The sequence below is a fragment of the Linepithema humile genome, chromosome 6, assembly GCF_040581485.1.
Source record: "Linepithema humile isolate Giens D197 chromosome 6, Lhum_UNIL_v1.0, whole genome shotgun sequence".
In the NCBI taxonomy this organism is placed as follows: domain Eukaryota; kingdom Metazoa; phylum Arthropoda; class Insecta; order Hymenoptera; family Formicidae; genus Linepithema; species Linepithema humile.
Window position 1 is genome coordinate 27,942,384 of NC_090133.1, and position 23,329 is coordinate 27,965,712.

Here is a 23,329-nt window from a genome sequence, read left to right on the forward strand (position 1 = left end):
TAAGTGTAGCGAGACAGCATTCGATTTCGGAATATAAAAATGACAAGCGTGCTGGGTATAGAAAAGATTGTTTATTATGAAATTCAAAAACGGTTCCGATCTTACAAATTTCTCCGTTACATGAGCCCGTTAATATTTATGTTCCTCAAAACTTTTAGTTCTGGCACATTCAGGTGTTGGATATACATGCGGAAGCAATGATGAGTGGAAAAGTTCAGCAGGAAATCGCGCAAATATTGGCTGAGATTTAAATGGTAGATCGAGTCCTGCAGCAATTCTGGATCCTCTTCCTCGTCATTATCTTCGTCCATGCCTCCAAATTCTACAAATCGCTCGTATTAGTACTTTTTTACAGATGATGTTACGGAACATTTGTGTAGAACTTACGTAAAGCATTTGCAGTCTCATTTCCGGGATCTATCAATTCGTCCTCGTCTTCATCTTCATCCTCGTCGTTAGAGACCTAACAGCAAAAGTTATTTTGGTAGAATAAGACTTGTATGCATGCCATATGCAAGTCGTAAATGATTTTCAACTTTTAATTAAGTGTAATCGATTATAAATTCGCATTCATAGATCGTAATTATCATTATTGTAAATATCTGTTTTACAAATTCTTGTTTAAAAGATCTATCATTATTCAAAATGCATAGTCCGCAGATAATTTTAGATTAAGAATTACGCAAAGACTATGAATTCTTGTAAGAATTAAGTACAGAGATTAATGAATAATCAAAGATTCATTAAACTATCAAACAATGATCAATTAGCATCAAGATTAGCCTAAAATGATGATAAATAAGATAAAAGAAAAGAATACTCACTTCTGTATCTTGACTGGCACTGACAGCTTCGATATCGTTCGATAATTCATTGATTATTACTTTAAAAATCTTTACAAGTACAGGCACTGTAGTCCATTCGTAAGGCTGTGATTCGGCTTTACTTCTGGTTCTCACGCCATCATCGATCCCTGTATATTCCTGAATTTTAACTTGCTATTTTGAAATATACAAATATCTTTCGTAGAACAAAATAACTTGCATGCAAAATGTAGCAGTGATTTTATACAGCAAATCATTGCAGATACAATGCAAAATTTCAGTATGTAATACCTTTTAACATAGTCGATTTATCGACTATAAAATGAGAATAAAGCAGATATTGGAATAAAAAAATAGATATAAAAATAAGCGTGGAAAACCAACCACGTTTATTAATTGCAGAAAAAGTAATTTTTTTTCAATTCATTGGTTATGAATCATCATTCCACATAAAACCAACGTATAACGATCTCTCTCGAAGATTCTATTAATAAGGAATTAACGTTTTCGCTAAGCTGAACGCAGAGCTGCCTTGCTGTACGCACAGTTGTGCCGCGTTAGCGTGATCGTTGCTTTGCTACTTCATACATTATGCGATTCATTGGGTCTTGATTAATGTAAACTAGCTCATTAAATTATAATATCTCTATCTATTTATACAGTTAACTAAAATTATAATTAACAATAAACTAAAAATAAAGTAACCACAAACCTGCGATGATTATATCTCCCTTGACCGTGATTTCATCTAACCTGCTATCCCCTTGTGTGACTCCGTATTCTAGAATCTTGCACAATGCAACCGTTCCGACTTTGCGATCGTATCCACCGAAGAACAGGTGCTGCCTGCTGACCCATTCAGATAGCACGAACGCGAGCGCACTTTGTCCTGTCGGACCGGGCACGGTGAACAAAAAGTTCAACACAGCGTCGAATTGTGTGTTTATAAGGTGCGCATAAATCATCAGTAGACTCTGCATAACGACCAATGTTTCCGCACTTTGCATCTTGCTCAATACCGCTTTCAGCAACAAATCGAGATTCTCGCCGAGACCGTTCCCAACATTTCTAATCAGCGTGGTGACTAGGCGCCCAACGAAAGTAGCGGTAAACTCACTCGACTGAAATATGCATCAATATCTTTATCTTCTAGCGGAAGTGATTGATTTTCGATGAATTAAATTGCTCTCCAGCAAAGAAGGCAAATCGATTTCTGGTTTTAACCCAGTCTGATCTCAAGATCATCTTGTACGGTCGTAAATTCACAATTGTAAATTGGGCAAAGATTTTCTCACTTGGCAGTTACAAACCGATGTGAAAACCATACCGAAATTCAATTTTGAATCCCTTGCTGGAAAGCGCAGCCTTAATGATCAGCTATGGTACCTGCGGATTTAAAAGCTGAGCAATAATCTGCAATATGTACTGCAATCCAGTCTGCCCTTCATTGTCTCTGTGTACGATGACTTGCTGCGCCGCTACGGATAAATAAGTGCGGATGAGCTCTCCGCCGCTCTGTAGCGTCGCGTGATCCTCCGAGTTAAGAAGGCAATGACAAGAAGCAGGGAAAGCAGTTTCGATCAAAGCACTACTCAGAGGCGTCGGTGAATACTGCACCAAAACTTTCAACACATCTAACGCTACGCTTCGAGATCCTTCTAATGGAAAAAAAAACAAAGAGTAATTGGAGATTAATTCGATTAAAATTAAATTCGACAAGTGCAACAACAAAAGATCGTACCGTCCTTTGATTTATTCATAGGAGTAATCGCCATCATGCTCATAAGAGTCGGTATTATACGAGTTTGCAGCGGCCCGATGCAGCTCGGATTCTGCGTCAAGTCCTTGAATATATCCTGGCATATATCTAAGATTGTCGGATCGCTATTAAACTTTACAAACACCGCAATTGTCAGCGGACAAATCTTGTTTTCCACCGATGCTGTAAACTCTTTATGTTGCTACAAACACAAATCCGTATCATTTAAATAGTAGAAAACGTGCATTGCGAATAAAAATTCATGCACGTGACGCGAGAGTGTCAGTATTACCCAGACTAGCATTTGGAGCGTCTCCATGACCAGAGTCAAAATATCTGTATTCGGTTGACTAACTAAGCTGAATAGTCCTTGAAAGATATTGGGCATATGGCAGCGTATTATGTTCACAAGAAAATCTTTCTCAGTCGACGCCTCGCAGAACCAATAAATCGCTTTAACAGCGCTAATGCGAATACATGGCGGTTGATTTTCCTGCAAGCCGTTAACTGTTGCTTCTAGAAATCTGGAACTCACTTCTGGCGGCATCACCTTGGCATATCGACCACCGAGACATAAGCAACGACCGAGAAGCAAGGGGGGCGAATCTAAAGTAAGAATATACAGCGAATTATGATTCGACGTAAATGTGAAATATTAACCTTTTGCCGTAAGAATTGCGGACTGCAAAAGGTTAAATTTGTTACTCGTCACGGATGAATCACCTGAATCATTTAATATTCCCAAAACCACTGTGTCTAGAAACTTAATGATATCGAACTGCAACATTCCCGCTTGATGTTCTTTAATAATGATATTTTTAGAAAGACTTAATGCTAGAAGAGACGATTCTCGTAATTTCCACCAACTTTCGTTGCTGTTGCTACCAACACTATTGGCTTGTAATGTCTTTGTTGCTTCAATATGTCGTGTAACAATATCGAAAAGTGTGTGCACCGCTTTTTCTTTAAAGTGATTGATAAGAGTCTGCAGATGATGAGAAAATATTAATTTTCATGAATCATAAAAATGCGACGCGAGTCTTAATTTTTACATTTCTACTCACCGTTAAAAGTTCTTGCGCCGAAATTCGAACATTGTAATCGAAGGTGCATTCGTCTTCTTCGACAAATTGATTCGGATTTGTTGTCCACTGCTGAATCTGATCAAATGTTATTTGCATAAATATTATTAGATAATACATAACTTCCGGTAACATATTATCCAATAGATTGATGAACCTTTTACGATCCACAATGGTCTGAACAAACTCGAATATCGCAATAATCAAACTATTAAAATTAATTACTTCGCCTGGAAAAAAAATGTACGGAATAAATAACATTGATTATAACATTGTTATTATTAAAAAAGAGAGTCATACCATCAGAATCAACTTCTTTATCGTTAACATCCTCATCGGTATTGACCGTTGTTTCTTGATAGATCTTTGCACTTTGACATAAAGTTTCCCATATAGATGGCAATATTTGAGGTAAAAGATCTGACACGTACTTGGGCAATTTTGTAACAAGACAATTTATAGCTTTAATAATATCTGTTTTCAATCCACTGTCGCTAATCGGGCCATTAGGCACTCTGAGGCACTCAACAAACTTCTCACAGAACATAGGAATGGTTGGCTGTAGATACTGCTCTATAAACCCCTTCTCATAAATTCCCGTATTAGCAACCAAAGTTGTAATCGTTACAAAAATCTCAACTGCACGACCGCGTGTTCTGACTGAATACTGCTGCAAGAAACACATGAAGATAACAAGAAATATATATTGAAAACAATTTGATTTTCCATTAAATTTACATTTTCATTTTGAAATATTCTGTACATCTCTTGAAGAATAACAGGTCCAACATTTGGTAACTGAACATCTGTGAGATCTCGACTGAACTCTGTTAAGACTCTCATTGCTCCATGAACAGCATACTCACTCTCCTCTCTTAAACAGCTGACAAGAACGTCAAACAAGGCAGGCCAGTTTTCAGGCCAATCCCAATGTGCTATAGCAGATATCACATAAGCTACTGCGGTTCGCACCTGAAATCATGATATATCATAATCCACACATAACGATATTGTGCTATGTATACAATAACACAATGTTTTCATTTAAGTAATAAATTATTTTTATGACTACTAAAAAGATGTTTAATCAAATAAATTACCTTACTGACAGATTCTCGAAGCGCTAAAGGTAGTAACTCCTTAATCCTTTCTTTAGCACTATTGTTAAGCTCTGGTGGACGGAACTTCTCAGCCAACGAACACCAATGCGTCTCAACATATTGTTTCAATAAAACAGAAGCTAATTGTCTAATTGGCAAGTGTCCACTAGAATCCACAACAAATTCTGTCAAATGTACTCCAAACTCTTCTGTGACTTCCAAAGCTTGAATTCTTTGCTCAGCTGCTTTGCGAGTTTCATAATGCGGTGATAAAATTCCAGTTAATGTCTCGTACAGAGCTTCCTTTAAGGAGTCTTGTACATCACTAGTGATCATTGTGTGAAATAAAAATTAGCCAGCATCTGCAGACAATATAAAGTATTCTCAAAAATTAAACATTTAATTGTGCATTTATAATTTATTCATGATCTATACTAGATTTTACCTAAAATTACAGTAATCTTTAATCGTCTTTAATTTTTTTTATGTATGCTTTTACATATTAACTATAACATCTGATATCTCGGAGCAGAATATCATATTATCACATGACATCATCTACATAAACAAGTAGAAAGAAAACAAAATGGATAAATAAACTAAATAATAAAAGCATAGAACGGCATTTATTTCGCAATACATACGTTACTGTTATATTCATGACATAGTATTGCTTAAAAATATGTAGTTGGAAATTGTTCCAAATTCTGTTCAAATTGCTGTCGTTTTAACAAGCAGATAAAATCCTATACAGAGCTGACTGCTATTGTTAAAAAATCGATATACAAATATAATGTCAATTTTTGTAAATACGAAAGGATATCAAAATATACGAACAGATGATTATGGAGCAACTTATAACCTCTGCATTTACAAACCGGTCGTGCGTGGACGAACATTCAAAATTTTCTAAAAGCCGGTTCGACAACTCGGTTATATCATCGTTCATATATTCTGTAAGAGATGCATTATCTCTCGAGCACTGAATTCTATACATACTGAAATGCACTTTTCCATATAAGCCTAGCATAAGTCCATGGAATGAGAGAGAGAACAGTACATTAGTTGTATCTCTTTTCCTTCTTAGTGAAGCTTTCATGTGGAGAAACCATAAAGCTTTGGATCAGTCGATAAGAAATTCTTCTGCAAAAATTTAATGAATAAGGAAATATAAATTTTTTTTTAAATGATTGAAATAAAAAGTTTCTGTAGTTTTCATTTTACTTTTATTTTTTATAATTTTTCAGGATTAAATTGCAAAATCGGATTTTCTACAGAATTTGTAACTATACAAGAAATCTAAGAAAACTATATACAAAATCAAAACTGTGAAGACATTACTTCTTTAAATCAAAATCGCTATTTAAATTTCAACTTAGATATATTTATCAATATTCCAAAAAGTAAAATTTTTATATTCTTTTTATACCACGTAATGTTATAATTGAAATGACTTTGCCAATTTTTATCTAGAAATTGTTTATAAAATACAGACATGTCATCTGCAGTCGGTGCTATTTTTCCCTGTGTTTTCAGTAGCTGTTGAAATTGTTTACGTTCCTGAAATTTTATTAATGACATTAAATGTTACCTCATATTTTATAGGAACTCTGAATCATACCTCAACGAAATTAATATTATGCTGCGACCAGAATGCTTGATTCCATTCTTGAGTCTCTTCCTTAAGTTTTCTATATTTTTTCTCTAAATATGTTTCTTTTGGAGAACAAGCGAATACAACAGGTCTCAGATTTGAAACTGGATCGGGAGGACCAATTATATCATGTTGTTGATTGTCTCTTAAATTTTTACTTGTTTTCTAGTAGAAATATATAAATCAACTAGATATGTAACATACAAATTCTATATATAAAAAATACTAAATCTTTACATTTCATTTTTAATGTATATATATCATAGACGCATTGTTTCAATAATGATTTTTTCTAACTTTAAAGTTTGCGTTGAAATTGTTCCATAAATATTTCATATTTTTAAATAATTATATGGATAAAAAGAAGCTAAAAACATATTAATTATATTAGAACTTTGCATAAGTTTATTTCGATTAGTGTCACTATTTTCTTAGCTTTTAAACTCATTACTTTCCATGATTACTTTCTTTATTAATCGAAGCAATGATTTTAATTCAACATATTCAGACATTGTTTTGCAAAAAGATATTACTTAAATACTTGCACATTTGTTAACATATAAATGCACTTCATTAAAAGTTAAATTAAACAAGTTAATGTAAAATTTACCTCATCTTTTATTTTGTACACCCAAAAAAACATAGACATAATTTTATTGAAACTAATAAGGATCTATAAATCTATTTATCGTAATAGTTACCGTGCAAAATAGTCGTCCCAGTCTAAAATATTTTATACGATAATTATAATTATGCCACACATTTAACATTTTTACAAAATTCTCTACATTTTAAGCGAGATAAAGTTGACAATTGGGGTTAGAAAGTCATTAGGGCTTGTATCCACGATTGTTGTTTCGTATTGAGTTCCAGCATTGTGGACACAGGCCCTAATGGATCAAGATAAAAAAAACACAATTGCGTTTCTATTCCGACAGCGGCGCTACCTTCACTCCTGTCGAAAAGAGGAAGTTTGTACCAGTTTGTACCCATTGGTTTGCACATCTTGATTATTAATCTGTTCTTCTCAGCCATTTTATTTTACTCTGTGTGCAGTGTTTTCGCAAACGGTAAATTATGTGATGTTAATATTAATCTTCCACTTTCGTAATGATTAATCTCGATCAGTATCGCAGTATTTTTTCGAATATGTAAATTTGGGTTTCATTTCTCTGTGATAAATTTTTATTGCGCATTTTTTTTTCGTCTCGCGATTATCCTCATTGTTAGTTAGATAACTCTTGCACGTATGATTTCAGAGCACGATATTTTCTGAATATTGAAGTTTCTTAGTAAAAATTATTACCGCAACGTGTATGTCGAGACATATGTCTTAAATGTTCACGTTTATTCTCATATCAAATGACAAATTTATAATAATTGTGTAATTAGATTAATACGTATATAAAATATGGCAAAATATTAATAAAATTTAAAATATGTATTTGCATTAAATCTATTTTTTGATATTACATTATATTTTTAGACATTACATACATAATATTTGATATAATAATTTGTGATGTTATAAACAGTTTACATTACAATTATTTTTAAGTAGAATATAATTTTCTATTTATTCTGTGATATAATTATTAAAAGTATCACAAATTTTGTGCTATCTTTATTTTATGTAATAATAAGATAAGATATGGTATTACATGATGATAAAGTGTTGTCTCAAATGTCATTTTTTTAACATTTAAAATTAGAAATTAAAAATATAAAAAACTTTATCTCAATCTATTTTTTGTGACATTTTTCAGAAAGCAATGGCAAGTAGATTGTTCGCAAGTCGCTTGCGACCTATTATTCAAATTCAAAAATGCAGAATAATGACAGTAGACAGGATTGGTAACAGGGATGTGGTTGGATTTGGATACAACGGTGAACCTGTCTACGTGGACAGAGTAGACTTTCCTTGTCCTGCGATACGTTGGAAGGAAAATACTCCCGATGTTATGGTACAGGAAGATACAGAGTTAAATAATTTCTTATTAATAATCTGTCTCATTGATAATAATCAAACTCATATTTGTTTATCAGGCATTGAGGGAGAAAGAGAAGGGAGATTGGAAGAAGCTGTCTGTTGAAGAGAAAAGAGCTCTATACCGCGCTAGTTTTCGTCAAACGTTTAGTGAAATTGATGCACCAACGGGAGAATGGAAAGGCATTCTTGGAATGTGTATGGTACTGATAAGCTCTGCCATTTGGCTATTCTTATATTTCAAAACATTCGGTATGTCTTTCTCACATTGACTCAATTTATACTGCTAAGAAATAGATATGGGGGTGACATAATGATATTTTTCCTTTCAGCATACCCAGAGTTGCCGGAAACGTTCTCGCTAGAACGCCGATTAGCACAGTTAGACCGCATGAAGAAGCTTGATATGAATCCGATTGATGGGCTCTGCGCTCGAAAGTAAATTCAATTTGCTTCTACTCGTATTATTAGTCATTGTGTACAGTAATTCTTTCCCTAAGCACCTATCTATGTATATGTGCAAGTGACAAAATTTAAATAAATATTATGTCGTATATTAGAACACTGTCGATATATTAAGATACATCGCTAATTTGTTTATTTAAATGTGTAAGTTATGTGAAATGTAAATATAAATTAATATATATTATATGAAATGTAAGTTACTCACATTGGACTCGATTGAAGAAAAAGGTAAGCAAGGTTTATTTTATTTTTATATATATTTTTTTTACATGTTTTACTTCGGATTAGGTGCATATATACAAATTTATAAGTACAGTAGACCTTCGATTTCACGGACTCTGATTTACCGGATTTCGGAAAATCCGGACAAAATCTGAAAGTTGCAAGAACATTTAAAATTCAAACGGTCCGTCAATAATTCATGAAATAACTGATAAACTATATATATTAATTATGGTGGAAAGCGCACTCTAATAGTATTTTTGCATTAGCATTAGCTCTGCGATAAATTTGCATATTTTAGCCGTAACGTGATAACAATAGTTGCCTAACCAATTATATTAAACTTTGGAAAATCCGAATAATCAGACTTTTCAGACTACTGTTCCGCTTTATTAGACCGCAAAATCGAGAGTCCATTGTATATGGATAATTTTAGGTATTTTTAACTCGTTGCCGGACCGACGATTCTTAAATCATTCGATTCGATTATATTATATATTATGAATATTGTATCGTGATATAATTTTAGAAAAGTAAAATTGCATTATTCATCGCTTTACATCGTTACATGACTGCTTATTTAAAAATATATTTACACAAATATAAATACACTATATCAAAAATTTTAAAAAATACAGAGAATATTATATTGTTATCCAAGAGTTTACAATCTAGCTTAGTTCTTAAACAATAATTTTGAAATAAAATCGTTTCTCTTATAAATATATAAACGACAAGAAATAATTAGGATCACATGTCGGCATCATTCATATTTATTAAACTTTTTTTTTTTTTTTTCATTTTTTTCATTTTTTTTTACAGAAGTTCCAATAGTCGTTCGGGAAATTCGATAAATATGAGTGATTACGAAGTTTTGTTATCAAATTTTCAATGATTACGAAATTCTGATATTTATAAAAAACACGTAATTTGCTGAGGATCACTAAGCGATAATAATAATAGTTTACATAGTTTTAAAAATGTAATATGACTTTATATAATGCTTTACACAGTAACATTTTTAAATTATATATTTATATATATTTATATATATCTTTAGGAGCAATTGACAATTTAATTATTAAATTCAATCACAGCATACAATATTACATACGAAAGAACTTTAAATTAAACAATACACGGAATACTGGGTATTACACAATATAAAGACTCGAAAGCTAAATATTCTCAATTCATGTGGCTAAACTAGGGAGTCTGTGGGGGTGATCTTTACATCTTAAAAAAATCGTTGAACAAAAATGCAACTGCATCAGAAAGAATTTTGACCGAGATTTGTTTCAGTAAGATACTCTATTTCGTCTTATTAGTTATTGCATCAACGGAATGTAATATTCAATAGTGAACTATGTCTACCATGATCAATGAACATAACGTAACATATGGAGCATTTAAGTAATGTCAAGGCCTTTTTCGCGTATTGTCATATACATAAGCTTTATCAAATGCAATGTAAGATTCATAAATATCAGATTCTTCGTTTTTTTTTTCCTTTTATATGATACAAACGTGTATGTTTTAATTATCCGATATAAAAATAATACGTCATTGTTCGGGGAATATTAAGAAATTAGCTTTTTTTTGTACAAAAGAAGATCAAGATAGATCAAAAGATAGATCAAGCTAATTTGCGAAAAAAAAAAAAAAAATTGTTGCTACGAAATAGACTACAAAGATTCGAAGCGTTGTCATCTTGTTTCGATAATAAGCTACTTCTTAAAAATATTTTTATTCAAAATTTTCTTTTCTTCTTATAGCATTGTATTATCAGTACACATGACCTGTAATTTTACTAAAATCTGAAAAACATAGCAAAATCTTCCAACAATATTTCATACATTCGACAAAAAAAAAAAAAAAAAAAAAAAGATATAACAGAAAAAAAACAATAATACATGTTTAGATACGGTTTCATTCGCGAATTTTTTATGATAAAATTATTTTAACAAACATTATTTTAAGTATTTATAAATTAAAAAAAAAAGAAAATATTTAGTAGGTAACTCTTAGACTTATTTCTCTATACTTGATGTATATTACAATATGTACATTAGATAAGTCCCAATATCACCAAATTCGCTGTCACTCCATTGTTATAAGAATATAGTTTCATATAGAAAACTAAGTTTTTGTTGTTATTATCAGCGTGTTTTATAGTTTTATGTGTTAAAGTTCCCGAGGAAAACATACCACAACTCATATCCATATGTCTGTATCATTCATATTATATAAATATATTACGTTAATTATAATGACTCTGAATACAAGCGCTACTTGAGGATGGCAATAAATTCAAATCTTTTCATGATAATCAATGAAACATTGTTATGACATTACATTTCTCTTCGAGTATCGTTTATAGCCTGTGCAATAAAAATGTAATATAAACGGATTCTATCTTGAACAACTCGTGATTAGAAATTCTGTACGTCTTTAGTACATGAACTTTCGCGTACAGAGCAAAGTATAATTCTAACTGAAAAAAAAAAGAAATGTGTGTGTATATATATTTATATATATGTACATGTATAGCTCTACTACTTAAGTATTCTTGCTTGCGCAAGAATCGTAAAATTTCCAAACTGTAAGTTCTCTTAGAACTATAGATAATGATGTGCCCTTCCATACATTGAGCTGACAATAAAAGAAGGGTGGGGAGGAGCCTAAGACGATTCGGTTGTTGCGTGATATAAATCGCTGTCTTACTATCACACAGTTATGATATTGAGCTCGTTACTTAAGTGACGGAAGTAATGTCCAAAATTATCATGCACGTTTCATCACCGTACACAATCCCCGGTCCCACGCTGCATTGTACACTGCTTCTTCCTTTTTACTATGTTTGGTCTAGAGCTTGGGCTATGACTAGTATTGTTGTTGTTGTTGTTGTTGTTGTTGTTTCCATTACTGTGGAGTGTGTGCTTGGTCTTGTTTTGACCAGCTAAATTATTGTTAATACGATAACTGGCTTTGAAACTCTGTTGATGATTCACTGCAAAACACAAAAATCTTTGATAAACAAAAGGCAGCGCGCAACAATGCGAAATGTATACTTGAGTTTATGCATATGCATTAATGTTATAATCTCATTGAAATTTAAAGCAGTAATTTTGTAATACACACAGGGAGCAAACAGAATCGCTTGAGTGCCATACCATGAGTAGTTGCTTTAAACGCTTTTCTTCCTGAATAATGATGAATTTGATGGCTATTATAAAAATGCCTATCTTTGTTTTTGTCATTCTCGTTCTTTCCGCCAGTGTTTGGAGAATTGCCACGACTGCATTCGGAATCCTTAAACAAATAAATTGCAAATTAAAAACAATCTCAAAAATCGGAGTCCATAAAATCAAGGGTCTACTGTAGTATTTCTAAACGTATGATGTGCGAAAGATTAAATGTAACATTAAGAATTAAAAATATTAATCAGAACTCATATAGTAAGTAAATTAATCGATAAAATTATAGTCTAAGTAGCGCTGACGCCTCTGAGCGTCCCTGCAAAAATTATATAACCTCGTTTTAAATAGTTGTATACAAATAAACATAATACTTTTGAGTACAATATTTTAGGTTAAGTGGTTGGTATCTAGAAAACGTTTCCCCTCTTACCATCTGCCCAGTGAACAAACCTCCTTAACCCAAAAGTCCAAATTAATGAATATACGACTTTATTTGAAGGTTATAATCACTTATTTTGAAAGTAATAAATGTCAATTGATAAAAAAAAATAGTTGAAAAAATATTGGACTCCTACTTATAGAATATTTACCGTGTCACTAGCGGGTGCTGAAAGAGTGGACGCATCGGAACCAGATGTACCAGAGCTTGACAGAGAATCTGCTTCACTTACAGGTAGTAGGAATGTGTCTTTGATCCATCTACGGTAATCTATTACTTCGTCGGTCACACGAATAATTCTTCCTAGTATGCTGTGTTTATAACAAAGATATCGTTTATAATGCAAATATATCGTGCGGGATGGAATAGAACATAAAAAGAGATATGGAATTAAAGTCTTACCTTACTTTACTGGCGTCATTAACCAAGATATTTAACGGGCTAACTGCTTGAGAGAGGACAAAGTAGGCCCAATCAAATGCATCTCTTACATACAAAGCACCGTAACTACTGCGACCAATATCGTTCCCAGGCGTGAGTGGATCTTCTATGCACAATAGAGATGGTCGGTGGCCATCTATCATGTCTCGTTGAACCTGTTGTTATCAATTGATACAAAAAATTATTGCATTTATATAACATGAAAAATTCTTGCTACCGCGATGTAAAAAGTTTGTTAATTAACCTCTTCTTTGGATATGTAAGTACCACCATCCTTTACACGAATGCCAGTCTTAACATAGTTGAACTTTCTACCATATAATTCGAGAAATTCAATCAATAGTACTCCTAGATTGGCATTTGAACAATAAGCATTCTGTCTCGGATGTAGCTGAAATAACAAAAGTCATTTGATTGAATAAGAGTAATTTTTGCCTCAAGAAAGATGTTATAAAGAGGAGCACAATTAGCGCACTTGTGGCGATGCTTGTTATACTCACTTGTAAAAAACTGATAGTCATAAGTATTAAACTGTACGAGGATATACCGCCGGTAAACACTTCGTTAAGATCTCTTTGTAATAAGAATTGTTTCAATACCATGACTAGTTTCTCTAGAACTGGATATCGTCTCTTGTAGGAGTTTATCAACTCTGCGGACTTTACACCGTTGTTCATGTTGAAACTGATGTCTACTTTAATCTCACTTTCCTTGTCGGTCAGCTTAACGATCGGCACACTGGCCTTGTCCAACACTTTAATAGAAGATGGCTCAGCAATGTTCTGATCAAGTAAAGCACGTTCCAAAGTACGTAATGGAAGATTTTCCCACATTCCTATTACTACCAAGTCTATGTCACTGTAATAACATAAAGGCATCTATGTATTAAGTGTAACTAAATTAATAAGTTTCTTGTTTTAGACATTCATAAATAGAGCACTTAAATAATGCAATTATTATATTATCATACATTTATAAATACATATAACAATATATACCTTGTAGGCAAATATAAACCAGTGCGAAAACTGCCAAATACTTCAACTTTAGAAAGTGGCCAGAGATCATAAATTACTTGTTCTATTCTCTTTACAACTCTTAATCTTAAAACATGCTCTTCATGTGAAGGACACATATATCTAAAAAAATCTTCTATTTCTTCATGTAACCTATGTAAAACAAATGATTATTTAATTTACATTATGTAAAATTAATTTTCATTTATTTCTCAGATAATTTTTTTATCTCAATGCTTAAAAAGAATAACGTAATAGTAAAAAATATTATATTGGAGTACTTCTTAGTGCTTTATAAATATAATATATAAAAAGTGTAGAATTTTATCATATTCTTTCTAATAATGTTATAAATAATGTGCAATATGATAAATTTAATGAACAAAATACTAAATTAAACCTTAGAATTATTTATATACTGATAAGTTTTACAAAAACGCAAATTTCTACAAATATAGTGTGGAAATTAAATCTCCATAATGTATTCAAAGCATCTTTGATAAGTACTTTCATTTTGTCCTTCAGATTATATCGCAACATACCTTTTGAACCATACATCCAAATATTAAACATGTTTACAATTTTTTTTACGAACCAACGAATTATAACGATATTGTTTCAAACTTTTAGCAAGTACACTCTACGTTCATAAATCTATACATGTGTTATAAAAAAAAAATTAACTTTACGTTACACATAAATTCTTCAGATAATAATGAATATTCAAATGACAGAAAGATTATACACTCCAGTGATTATTAAGCCTCCCTTTTTTTCAATTATAACATTTTTCTCAATCTTCAACATATTCAAGGCACTGGAGCACGTTGAAGCAGTCTGTACAAAAAATGACCTAACCTAAATAACAACCATATGGACCATGTGGCGATCTCGCCGCCGAGTCCAGGATACGAAGCTAAGAGATACTCACCCGAACACCCCTTTAGAGTAATGTTTGTTCGGCACACGCCAAGGGGTCCCGCCATACTCGCCCACGAGGGCGTCGTAGTTGTAATTCATACCGTAAGTACTCGCGCGATTGTCGCTTTTCCTCCGCGACGGATTGTAGTAATTGTTGCAGGCGTTGTGGGGCACGCGGTGCTCGCCGTTGCTGTTGCCGGCGGCATTACTATGAACGGCGGTGGCGGCGCGGCCGTTGTTACCGTTGTTACTGTTGCTGACATTGCCGCCCCCGTTGCCGTTATTGCCAGCACCGGCGGTGCCGGCAGTGGTGACGGCGGTGTTGGACAACGGCACGTTGCCGGTTGCAGTCACAACTACCGTCGGGCTCGTGTCCAGCGCGAGGAAATCCTGCTGCAGCCGCACGCCCATTGCGTTGTTCGCAGTCGCGTCGTTACGCAGAGTCAGTACGTCGAGACCCTTTTCAGCCTCCCAGATGTGTAACCAGAGTTCCTTGGCGGGGCCGAACTGCTCCGGTTGGTACCAACCGATGGTCGGATCCATTAAATTGGTGCCGTAAAAGAACGGGGGAAACCGTAGGTCTCCTCCGTGCGTCCGTCGTGAGCGAATGTGTAGTGGTGGTGGTGGTGGTGGTGGTGGTTGGTGGTAGTGGTGGTGGTGGTGATGATGGTCGTATGCGTGCGTAGTGCGTGCGTACGTGTGTTGCGCGCGCGCGCGCGCGCGCCCGCGGTGTGTGTGTGTGTTGTGTGTGTCTTAGATGTGTGGTGTGTGCGATCGCGCGTTTTCGACGCCGTGCGTGGGTGAGTGCGTGCGTGCCGTGCGTGCCGTGCGTCGTGCGTGCGTGCGTGCGTACGGGCGGGCGCACCACACACCACGTCGTGTGTCACTTTTCGTCGCGTATATTATCCAGCGCTTCTCTGTACCACTCAACTGAACTCTCGACACTTGTCGCGATGTCGCACACCGTATTAACCGCCTCGGTCGATCGTAACCTGCTAAGATACTAAACTAAACGAGATTTATACGTGCACGGTCGTAGGAACACGACGAGCCGAGCGCGAGCCCGAGATACGCCGACAATTCCCGATTAAGGCGCTTCGATTAAAGCGTGATTCTCGCGAGATATCGCGAGATTCTGCGCGACGCCCCACCGAGATTCGCTCCGAAGGCTCCGAGGGCTCCGAAGGCTGCCGTTTTGATTTGCCGTGGGAACGCGCCCATTACGAATTTTTCACGAAAGTTTCAGGGATCGATCGAGCAATTTTCTCCCATGAGAACGAGAAAGTATGATTTCTTTTAGTCGCAACTTCTAAATATGTTTTATTATTATAAATTGTTTTTTTGCGCACTGACACATGCGTTTTTGATTCTTACCGTCTCCTTTGCTCTTTTAATATTTTTATTGTTACGGAACCATTTGCTATTCTGTTTTTTTATTATAAACTTTCTCTTTCTTTTCTTTTCTAAAAGCGAAATATGTCATTTGTAAGAAATATAATATAACGCAATTAAAAAAGGGCAGAGTTACAATAGTATTGCAACATTGCTGCAATGCAACTAAAGTCTTGTGTTGTATAAATTGTTTTTCTTCTTACAAAGTAGCGCTACTTGTAGGTTTTTTCAATTTTCATTTTTTTTCCTTTTTTTCTCCATATCTGAATATACATTTACCTCATTTTGAGCGCTTAAAATAGTATATACGATGAAAAAGAACAGACTTACGAAGATGTAAAATAACACGGCAACAGTCCGTGACAGTTATATTAGCGATATTGTATTAGATGTATAATCGAAAAAATTGAATAAATTATGGACTCTGCATTTTGAATCTTAAGATTTTCGAGTTATGCACACAATTCTGATAGATCTGATAAGGAATAGCGCAAATTTTCTTCATCTTATTTGATGCTGAAGCTGAATAAATTCATGTTTAAGGTTATACGCGGATTTGTGCAGTGTGCGTGCGTGACATACTGCGTATACGGATACGTAGGAGATATTGTAGTGGTGCGTATAGTCATATATGATAATAAAAACATGTTAGTTTTGAAACACCTATTTACATGTGAAATTTGACGCTTCATAATTTTATTACTATTAATTTTTGTTTTGGCAGTATTGAAGTTCTCAAGTGATAAAATTGAATTAATGCACTTGATAACACATTTGTTCACCTTTTATATCTTGATTTAAAAGTTTTATAAAAGCAAGAATAATGTATAATGCAAAAAGTAAAACAAGAGTATAAAAAGTATTTATTATAATTTATTATAATATAAAATAAATTTTTTTATGAGTAAAAAGATTTTCTCACAAATATGACATTATATTGCACATTTATTGATATAACAATTATAAAATCTATTATGTATATTTATTATTTTATGAAATGATAAGTATATGCATGCCAATTGTCAATGAGATATATAATTACAGTGCAGCGGTCCGTCCATGGAACCTACATTATATACTAATGATGTCTTATTCATGGAACGAATATCAGTTCGATTACAAAGACTTGAAAAAGGTGACATTGTGATTTCCAAATGTCCCACCAACCCGAAACAAAATATATGCAAGCGAATTACAGGCTTGCCTGGTGATAAAATAAAAAATGGCTTTGATGTAACAATAGTAAGTTGTCATAAAACATTTCAGTGACTTTTTATTTCTTTGTAGAGTTATTTATGATTTTTTATGGATACTTCTGCAGCTAATATCATTATGAATAGTTAGATAAAATATTAGCAAAAATTGTATGTTAATTATTAATATGTTTTCAGATACCTTATGGACATGTTTGGCTGGAAGGTGATAACAGTAATAATTCTACAGATTCTCGGGTATATGGGCCAATACCTCAGGGGTTGTTGCGCGGACGAGCTTTGTGTAAAATACTTCCATTAAAAGAGATAACTATGTTCACAACAAAATGTATTACTTAAATTAATAGTACATATAATAGAGAGATGCTTACTTTTATTAGGTGGACTCTAGAAATTCATGGATTGTGGGAAATTCATGGAATTATTCTGGTTAAATTGGTTTAAAAAAAATTTAATTTTTTACACATTTATATTATAGATTTGAACAGACTTATACTTTTCTTATATAAATGTATATTTTTTTCTTATAGGAATGTGTATCTGTGCACATACTAATTTTACTCATTGATTATATCTAACAAATATTTTGTTATCAATTTTAAGAACTTTTTCGAGATTGTATGTTTCAAACAAATGTAAGCTATCAATTTACAGAGCAGCAAATTATATATATAAAGTTTTGTATGTACATGATTTGGTAATAAATAATTGTACATCAGCAATAATTGTGATTAAAAATAATGAATGGAAAGATACAAATGTGATAAATATATTTTTAATGACTTTTAATCTAACATATCACATTTCAAGGACGCTTGAAAGTGAATGCAGTGTTGCCAGTCGGGCCGGTTGCTCCGCCGCCGGTTAAGTCGCGCATGCGCCTGCGATGATAAATATAGTTATGTTTTATAGATGCGCAGTTTGGTGGGCCTCATTAGACTGGCAGGACAGGATAAGTTGTAGCATAGGAAAATTCAAATAAGCTTAATATTTTTATTTTTTTATTTGTTATTTTAATATTTTACTATTTTACTTTTCTTTAACTTATCCTCAAATATCTTTATTATTCAATATATGTTTACTAATGTCCGTGCGCTCATAACACGTTATTGTGTACGACCTGGTTTGTAGAGGGGATTGAAGGGGCATCCCGACTGATAGCACTGAGTGAACGATCAAGATAGTATATAATCTGTACAAACGGTGAGCGGTTAGTGACTCGTGTGTGCCACGTACGACTGTAATAAAGTAAGTATTTGTTTTTCTACATTTTTCATTCTGAATATCGAGATAAATTGAAAGTATTTTTAAATATTTGTATCGCCATTCGCAAATTGAATTACGTAATATAAATATGAAAGAAAACGCTGATTACATATTCGAGTACATTTTACTGTACCTTTTGATGAAAATTTAACCTTTATTTGCCATTCCAATATTTGGGAAAGTCTGAAAAAAAATATTTGGATAAACTTCCGAAAAGCTATCACCTCCGATTTGGCTGATTTTCAGTTTAAATATTTATTTTATTTAGTTAATAATATTCCCAAATGGATTTTTGGCGCAAATGCCCCCTCTGCTCCCTAGCTCCCCTTAAAGGTAAAATCGTTTTTGTTAATTATTTTAGAAAGTATTTATTGTACGGAAAAAGTTGTAAAACAAAAAATGAAGCTCATAAAAAGCTCTACAAATAAGACAAAATCAATAGGAGCCACAATGCAGGTTCTTCGTGCGAAAGCATAGACATAGGAATAAGGAGACGGAGGGCGGTATTCATAGTCCGTTCTTATATTCAAAATCATCTTTATAGCGTTTTCGATTATACAGGATTTGAACGACCCAGGGTTGGTTAATGACGTCATTGCAACCTCTCCACCAATGAAAGACTTGCATTTATAGTAAAATAGTGATTGATCAACCCTGGGTCGTTCAAATCCTGTATAATCGAAAACGCTATTAAGCGCGGACTTATATTCGCTCTCTTCGTCACACATAGATTGTGTCTGACGAAGAGAGCGAATATAAGTTCGTGCTTAAGACGATCTTGAATATAAGAACGGACTATGAATACCGGCCGGAGTGTAAGCCGCGGGGGGTGAAGTCGCTTTCGGGGAGCGGGGACTACGGTCACATGGTACTTTGGTGCCGCATTTATGCTACAACCACGGTGTAAGAATATAAGGTGATTTCACGGCAACAAATTTTTGTGATTTTTCCGTCATTGTTCCACATTGAATCGCTAGGTGGCTACGTGTTGAGGGACTTTAAATATATATATATACATATATAGAAATTTTACAGCGCTCGGAATTAGTTGCACATTTCGGACCGATTCAGGAGACGACGCCTCCTGTTCCTTCACTACCGCCCGGCCGCTGGCGGCCGAGCCGCCGATAGCTCTGGCTCAGGAGCGTTTTATATTAGAAATAGGCTGGATTGTTTAGGCATCTCTCAGGAAATCATAACATTTTCTTCACTACATAAATAATGTTTATTTTTATTAATACATAATATATATATATTTAACTATTAATGAAAATAAACATTAATTATGTAGCAAAGAAGATATTACCATTTTTTGAGAGGTGCCTCAACAACCCAGCCTATTTTTTATATAAAACGCTCCTGCGTTAGAGCTATCGACGGCTCGGCCGCCAGCGGCCGGGCGGTAGTGGGGGAACAGGAGGCGTCGTCTCCTGAATCGGCTCGAAATGTGCAACTAATTCCGAGCGCTGGTGTACAATATTAAAACGAAAGAATCGCTCGCAGTAATTACATAGAAAATAAGATGAAAATAAGATTCTACAAATGAATACCGTATAATGAATATTTTCTGAAATAATTAACAAAAACAGTTTTACCTTGAGGTGGGCTGAGGGGCGGAAAGGACATTTGCGCCAAAAATCCATTTGGGAATATTATTTACTAGATAAAATAAATATTTAGGCTGAATATCAGCCAAATCGGAGGCGATAGCTTTTCGGTAGTCCACCCAAATATTTTAGACGAAAGAACGAAATTTCCATTTAAAAATATTGCGATAAATTGTGATAAATGTACATTAAAAAAATCAATATTTTTTACGCATATATAAATATTAATACTAACATTTTTTTTGGGTCAACATAGATGGTCGCTTTACGGTGGGGCATTATTAGCGCGGGAAAAATCTCGCACGATTTCGTAACGGCTTTACGATCTTTTCCGGAAGATGAGCACGATGTAATCGCTGTTGCAGCACGAGATTTGTCGCGTGCACAAGATTTTGCGAAGCTTCATGGTATCAAGAAAACCTACGATGATTATGAGAAACTGGCCATGGATAAAGATATTGGTATCCGATAATATGATATTACATAACAATATATCTCTTTCATTTTTCTAAAGTTAGTTTAATTAATATTGAGAGTTTATCCCCAGACAGCACGCATGTCCAAAATCGAGACATAAGACGGCTTAAAGACGTCATTAAGACGCCTTTTAGACGCGGTATCTAAAGGACGTCTTAATGATGTCTTTAAGATGTCTTATGTCCCGATTTTAGACATGTGTGCTGTCTGGGTCACTGTGAAATCTCAACAATACACAAAATTTTTAGTATATTGTCTTTATAAAATATTTATATTAATTTGTTAACTAGTTTTAACTAGATAAAAAATAGTCTCTGTGGTGTTGTTAAAAATCCGAATAAGATTTATTTTTAATACAAATGATACAATAATATGCAAATAGAATTTTTAAATATTTATAAATTAATTTTTATAAAAACACTTGTAAAAAACGAGTTATCTCATGTATCTTTTTTAGTTAACAAATTCATATTACATATACATAACAAGATATTAAGTAATTTTATAAATAAATTTATAGTGTCAATTATAAAGATTTAAATATAAACTGTATGCATATATTTAAAATAAATATTTGATAATATAATTATTATTATTAAAAAATCAAAATTTGTGTATGTGAAAATACAGTAATTATATAATAATTTATCTATCATATTTTAAGATATTGTATACATCGGTGCAATTCACCCTCACCATTTTAACACCGCATTGATTGTGTTGCATCACAACAAACATCTTTTGTGCGAGAAACCATTAACGATGTACTGGTACCAGACAGCTAAAATAGTTCATTTCGCGAGAGGCAAGAAGTTATTCTTAATGGAAGGTGTGTGGAGTCGCTTCTTCCCTGTGTACGACGCCATTAGAAAGGAAATCGCGTCTGGCAGTCTTGGCGACATTTATCAAGTGATCGTCCCCTTCGGTTTTAAAATGCCCGACATAGATCGGATAACGTTCGTAATGTTTATTAACTATACATGAATAAGAAAGAATAAAAATAATGACAAGTGTTTAAAAGATGACAGAAAGTTCTAACATCTTTTAGGCATTTGTTCGAATTAGAATTATTAAATTTTTAATTAACTTTGCACAATTTGCATTTGCAGTAAAAAAGAGTTGGGTGGCGGTACGATTCTAGACCTCGGCGTTTACTGTCTGCAATTCGCCTGCTTGGTATATGATAATGAAGAGCCAGAAAGCATACAAGCCTCCGGGTGTTTGAATGAGGACGGCGTCGACATGTCCATGTCGGCTACGTTGCTTTACAAAGGAAATCGCACTGCGACTATTGCGACGAGCGCATTGGTAGATTTACCGAATGAAGCACGCATCTGCGGCACCAAAGGTATGATAACAGTACCAAATTTCTGGTGCCCAACGACGGCGAATTTACCAAGCGGCCCTGTAAACGTGCCGTTGCCAGAATTGAAGCAAGAGACTAACTATATAAATTCTGCTGGACTTTGTTATGAAATTGCTGAAGCTCGCGCTTGTATTCAGAAAGGTAAAACTTTTAATGTAGTTATAAATATAAATTTTTAAATTATAATAAAAAATTGTTATATGATAATTCATCCAGACAACGCGCGTCTTGAAGACATCTAAAAGACGTCTTTTAGATATCTTTAAGGCATACGTGTTGTTTGGGCAGTAAGCAAACTGTTAGAAATGATGACAGCGCTGCCGAACAGCTATAGTTAATATTTTGCTTACTGAGAAATTCTGAACCAGAATTTCTTACAAAAATAACAGCAAAAATATGCCAAGTATATAAAAAATGATTTATCATAACGATAAATACTGGCTTAAATATTTTGATATGTTTAATTATACAGGTTTAACAGAAAGTTCGAAGATGACGCTTGACACGTCTATGTTATTGGCAAAACTCGAGGATGAACTTCGCAAACAATTAGGTGTCAAATATTCTAAGTTAAGTTAAGTAACCTTATGCATTCACATAAATACCTATTACTATATATTCAATGTATAACCGAAAAATAATTTTGCATTTATGATAAATATCTGTGTTTACTAGTAGATGTTTTCTTTTTTTAAGATTTTACCAAAATTTTATCTTTAAAGATCACATGCCAATGTGAGTAAACATAACATTTGTGTGGTTATAACCTAACCTAACCTAACCCTAACCCTAACCCTAACCCTAACCTAATTTAAAACCGGTGTTAAGTGCCGCTTACACAACATTTTAGTTAGTAGTTAAGGTTATTGCACGTAAAAATCGACCAATCACAGTAAT

At 33.8% G+C, this 23,329-nt stretch overlaps 5 protein-coding genes across 12 annotated transcripts; 3 read left to right on the top strand and 2 right to left on the bottom strand.

Moving 5' to 3' along the window:
- Positions 1-56: 56 nt before the first annotated feature.
- Ipo9 (Importin 9) lies at positions 57-6,127 on the bottom strand. Of its 7 annotated transcripts, none has more exons than XM_067356786.1 (15): positions 5,765-6,127; positions 5,410-5,528; positions 5,211-5,323; positions 4,766-5,127; positions 4,404-4,637; positions 3,966-4,335; positions 3,648-3,895; positions 3,307-3,568; positions 2,876-3,189; positions 2,566-2,785; positions 2,211-2,482; positions 1,537-1,945; positions 825-973; positions 388-463; positions 57-322 (listed from the first exon to the last, which is right to left on the bottom strand). In XM_067356786.1, exons 4-15 carry the CDS (start codon positions 5,099-5,101, stop codon positions 117-119), a joined length of 3,096 nt encoding a protein of 1,031 aa, XP_067212887.1. In that variant the 5' UTR covers positions 5,102-5,127; positions 5,211-5,323; positions 5,410-5,528; positions 5,765-6,127; the 3' UTR covers positions 57-116. The 7 variants fall into 7 exon arrangements, with proteins under 7 accessions (XP_067212887.1, XP_012221089.1, XP_067212891.1 ...); XM_012365666.2 differs by lacking the exon at positions 5,765-6,127 and adding an exon at positions 5,603-5,749; XM_067356790.1 differs by lacking the exon at positions 5,765-6,127 and having other exon boundaries at positions 3,966-4,332; positions 5,410-5,752.
- A 1,203-nt stretch (positions 6,128-7,330) lies between these two features.
- LOC105671426 (cytochrome c oxidase subunit 4 isoform 1, mitochondrial) lies at positions 7,331-8,968 on the top strand. The gene is made up of 4 exons (XM_012365591.2): positions 7,331-7,489; positions 8,186-8,383; positions 8,466-8,658; positions 8,739-8,968. Exons 2-4 carry the CDS (start codon positions 8,192-8,194, stop codon positions 8,846-8,848), a joined length of 495 nt encoding a protein of 164 aa, XP_012221014.1. The 5' UTR covers positions 7,331-7,489; positions 8,186-8,191; the 3' UTR covers positions 8,849-8,968.
- Positions 8,969-9,087: 119 nt separating this feature from the next.
- On the bottom strand, positions 9,088-16,260 carry LOC105671425 (terminal nucleotidyltransferase 4A-like). Of its 2 annotated transcripts, none has more exons than XM_012365589.2 (8): positions 15,121-16,258; positions 14,172-14,342; positions 13,674-14,031; positions 13,418-13,564; positions 13,135-13,328; positions 12,884-13,043; positions 12,267-12,405; positions 9,088-12,103 (listed from the first exon to the last, which is right to left on the bottom strand). In XM_012365589.2, the coding sequence occupies exons 1-8, from the start codon at positions 15,651-15,653 to the stop codon at positions 11,892-11,894; spliced, it is 1,914 nt and encodes a 637-aa protein (XP_012221012.1). In that variant the 5' UTR covers positions 15,654-16,258; the 3' UTR covers positions 9,088-11,891. The 2 variants fall into 2 exon arrangements, with proteins under 2 accessions (XP_012221012.1, XP_012221013.1); XM_012365590.2 differs by having other exon boundaries at positions 11,958-12,103; positions 12,235-12,405; positions 15,121-16,260.
- Positions 16,261-16,742: 482 nt separating this feature from the next.
- Positions 16,743-18,475, top strand: LOC105671427 (mitochondrial inner membrane protease subunit 1). Its single transcript, XM_012365592.2, has 3 exons — positions 16,743-17,117; positions 17,547-17,744; positions 17,894-18,475. Exons 1-3 carry the CDS (start codon positions 17,016-17,018, stop codon positions 18,053-18,055), a joined length of 462 nt encoding a protein of 153 aa, XP_012221015.1. The 5' UTR covers positions 16,743-17,015; the 3' UTR covers positions 18,056-18,475.
- Positions 18,476-18,632: 157 nt separating this feature from the next.
- On the top strand, positions 18,633-23,109 carry LOC105671479 (trans-1,2-dihydrobenzene-1,2-diol dehydrogenase). The gene is made up of 5 exons (XM_012365697.2): positions 18,633-18,964; positions 20,846-21,050; positions 21,731-22,022; positions 22,176-22,573; positions 22,905-23,109. The coding sequence occupies exons 2-5, from the start codon at positions 20,846-20,848 to the stop codon at positions 23,009-23,011; spliced, it is 1,002 nt and encodes a 333-aa protein (XP_012221120.1). The 5' UTR covers positions 18,633-18,964; the 3' UTR covers positions 23,012-23,109.
- The last annotated feature ends 220 nt before the right edge of the window (positions 23,110-23,329 follow it).

Bases quoted from the DNA above. Each gene is read 5' to 3' on its own strand.
- LOC105671426 (XM_012365591.2), top strand. From the start codon at position 8,192: ATGGCAAGTAGATTGTTCGCAAGTCGCTTGCGACCTATTATTCAAATT. The intron at 8,384-8,465 runs GTACAGGAAGAT...TTTGTTTATCAG, and splicing joins AAAATACTCCCGATGTTATG to GCATTGAGGGAGAAAGAGAA. The intron at 8,659-8,738 runs GTATGTCTTTCT...TTTTCCTTTCAG, and splicing joins CTTATATTTCAAAACATTCG to CATACCCAGAGTTGCCGGAA.
- LOC105671425 (XM_012365589.2), bottom strand. From the start codon at position 15,653: ATGGATCCGACCATCGGTTGGTACCAACCGGAGCAGTTCGGCCCCGCC. The intron at 13,329-13,417 runs GTTAATTAACAA...TGATAACAACAG, and splicing joins CTTACATATCCAAAGAAGAG to GTTCAACGAGACATGATAGA. The intron at 12,406-12,883 runs GTAAATATTCTA...TATTTGTTTAAG, and splicing joins CAGCACCCGCTAGTGACACG to GATTCCGAATGCAGTCGTGG.
- LOC105671427 (XM_012365592.2), top strand. From the start codon at position 17,016: ATGCTGAAGCTGAATAAATTCATGTTTAAGGTTATACGCGGATTTGTG. The intron at 17,118-17,546 runs GTGCGTATAGTC...ATATAATTACAG, and splicing joins ACGTAGGAGATATTGTAGTG to TGCAGCGGTCCGTCCATGGA. The intron at 17,745-17,893 runs GTAAGTTGTCAT...ATATGTTTTCAG, and splicing joins ATGGCTTTGATGTAACAATA to ATACCTTATGGACATGTTTG.
- LOC105671479 (XM_012365697.2), top strand. From the start codon at position 20,846: ATGGTCGCTTTACGGTGGGGCATTATTAGCGCGGGAAAAATCTCGCAC. The intron at 21,051-21,730 runs GTATCCGATAAT...TCATATTTTAAG, and splicing joins GGCCATGGATAAAGATATTG to ATATTGTATACATCGGTGCA. The intron at 22,023-22,175 runs GTTCGTAATGTT...TTGCATTTGCAG, and splicing joins CCCGACATAGATCGGATAAC to TAAAAAAGAGTTGGGTGGCG.
- Ipo9 (XM_067356787.1), bottom strand. From the start codon at position 5,101: ATGATCACTAGTGATGTACAAGACTCCTTAAAGGAAGCTCTGTACGAG. The intron at 974-1,536 runs GTTTGTGGTTAC...AGGAATATACAG, and splicing joins GGGAGATATAATCATCGCAG to GGATCGATGATGGCGTGAGA. The intron at 464-824 runs GTGAGTATTCTT...TTTTGCTGTTAG, and splicing joins GTGCCAGTCAAGATACAGAA to GTCTCTAACGACGAGGATGA.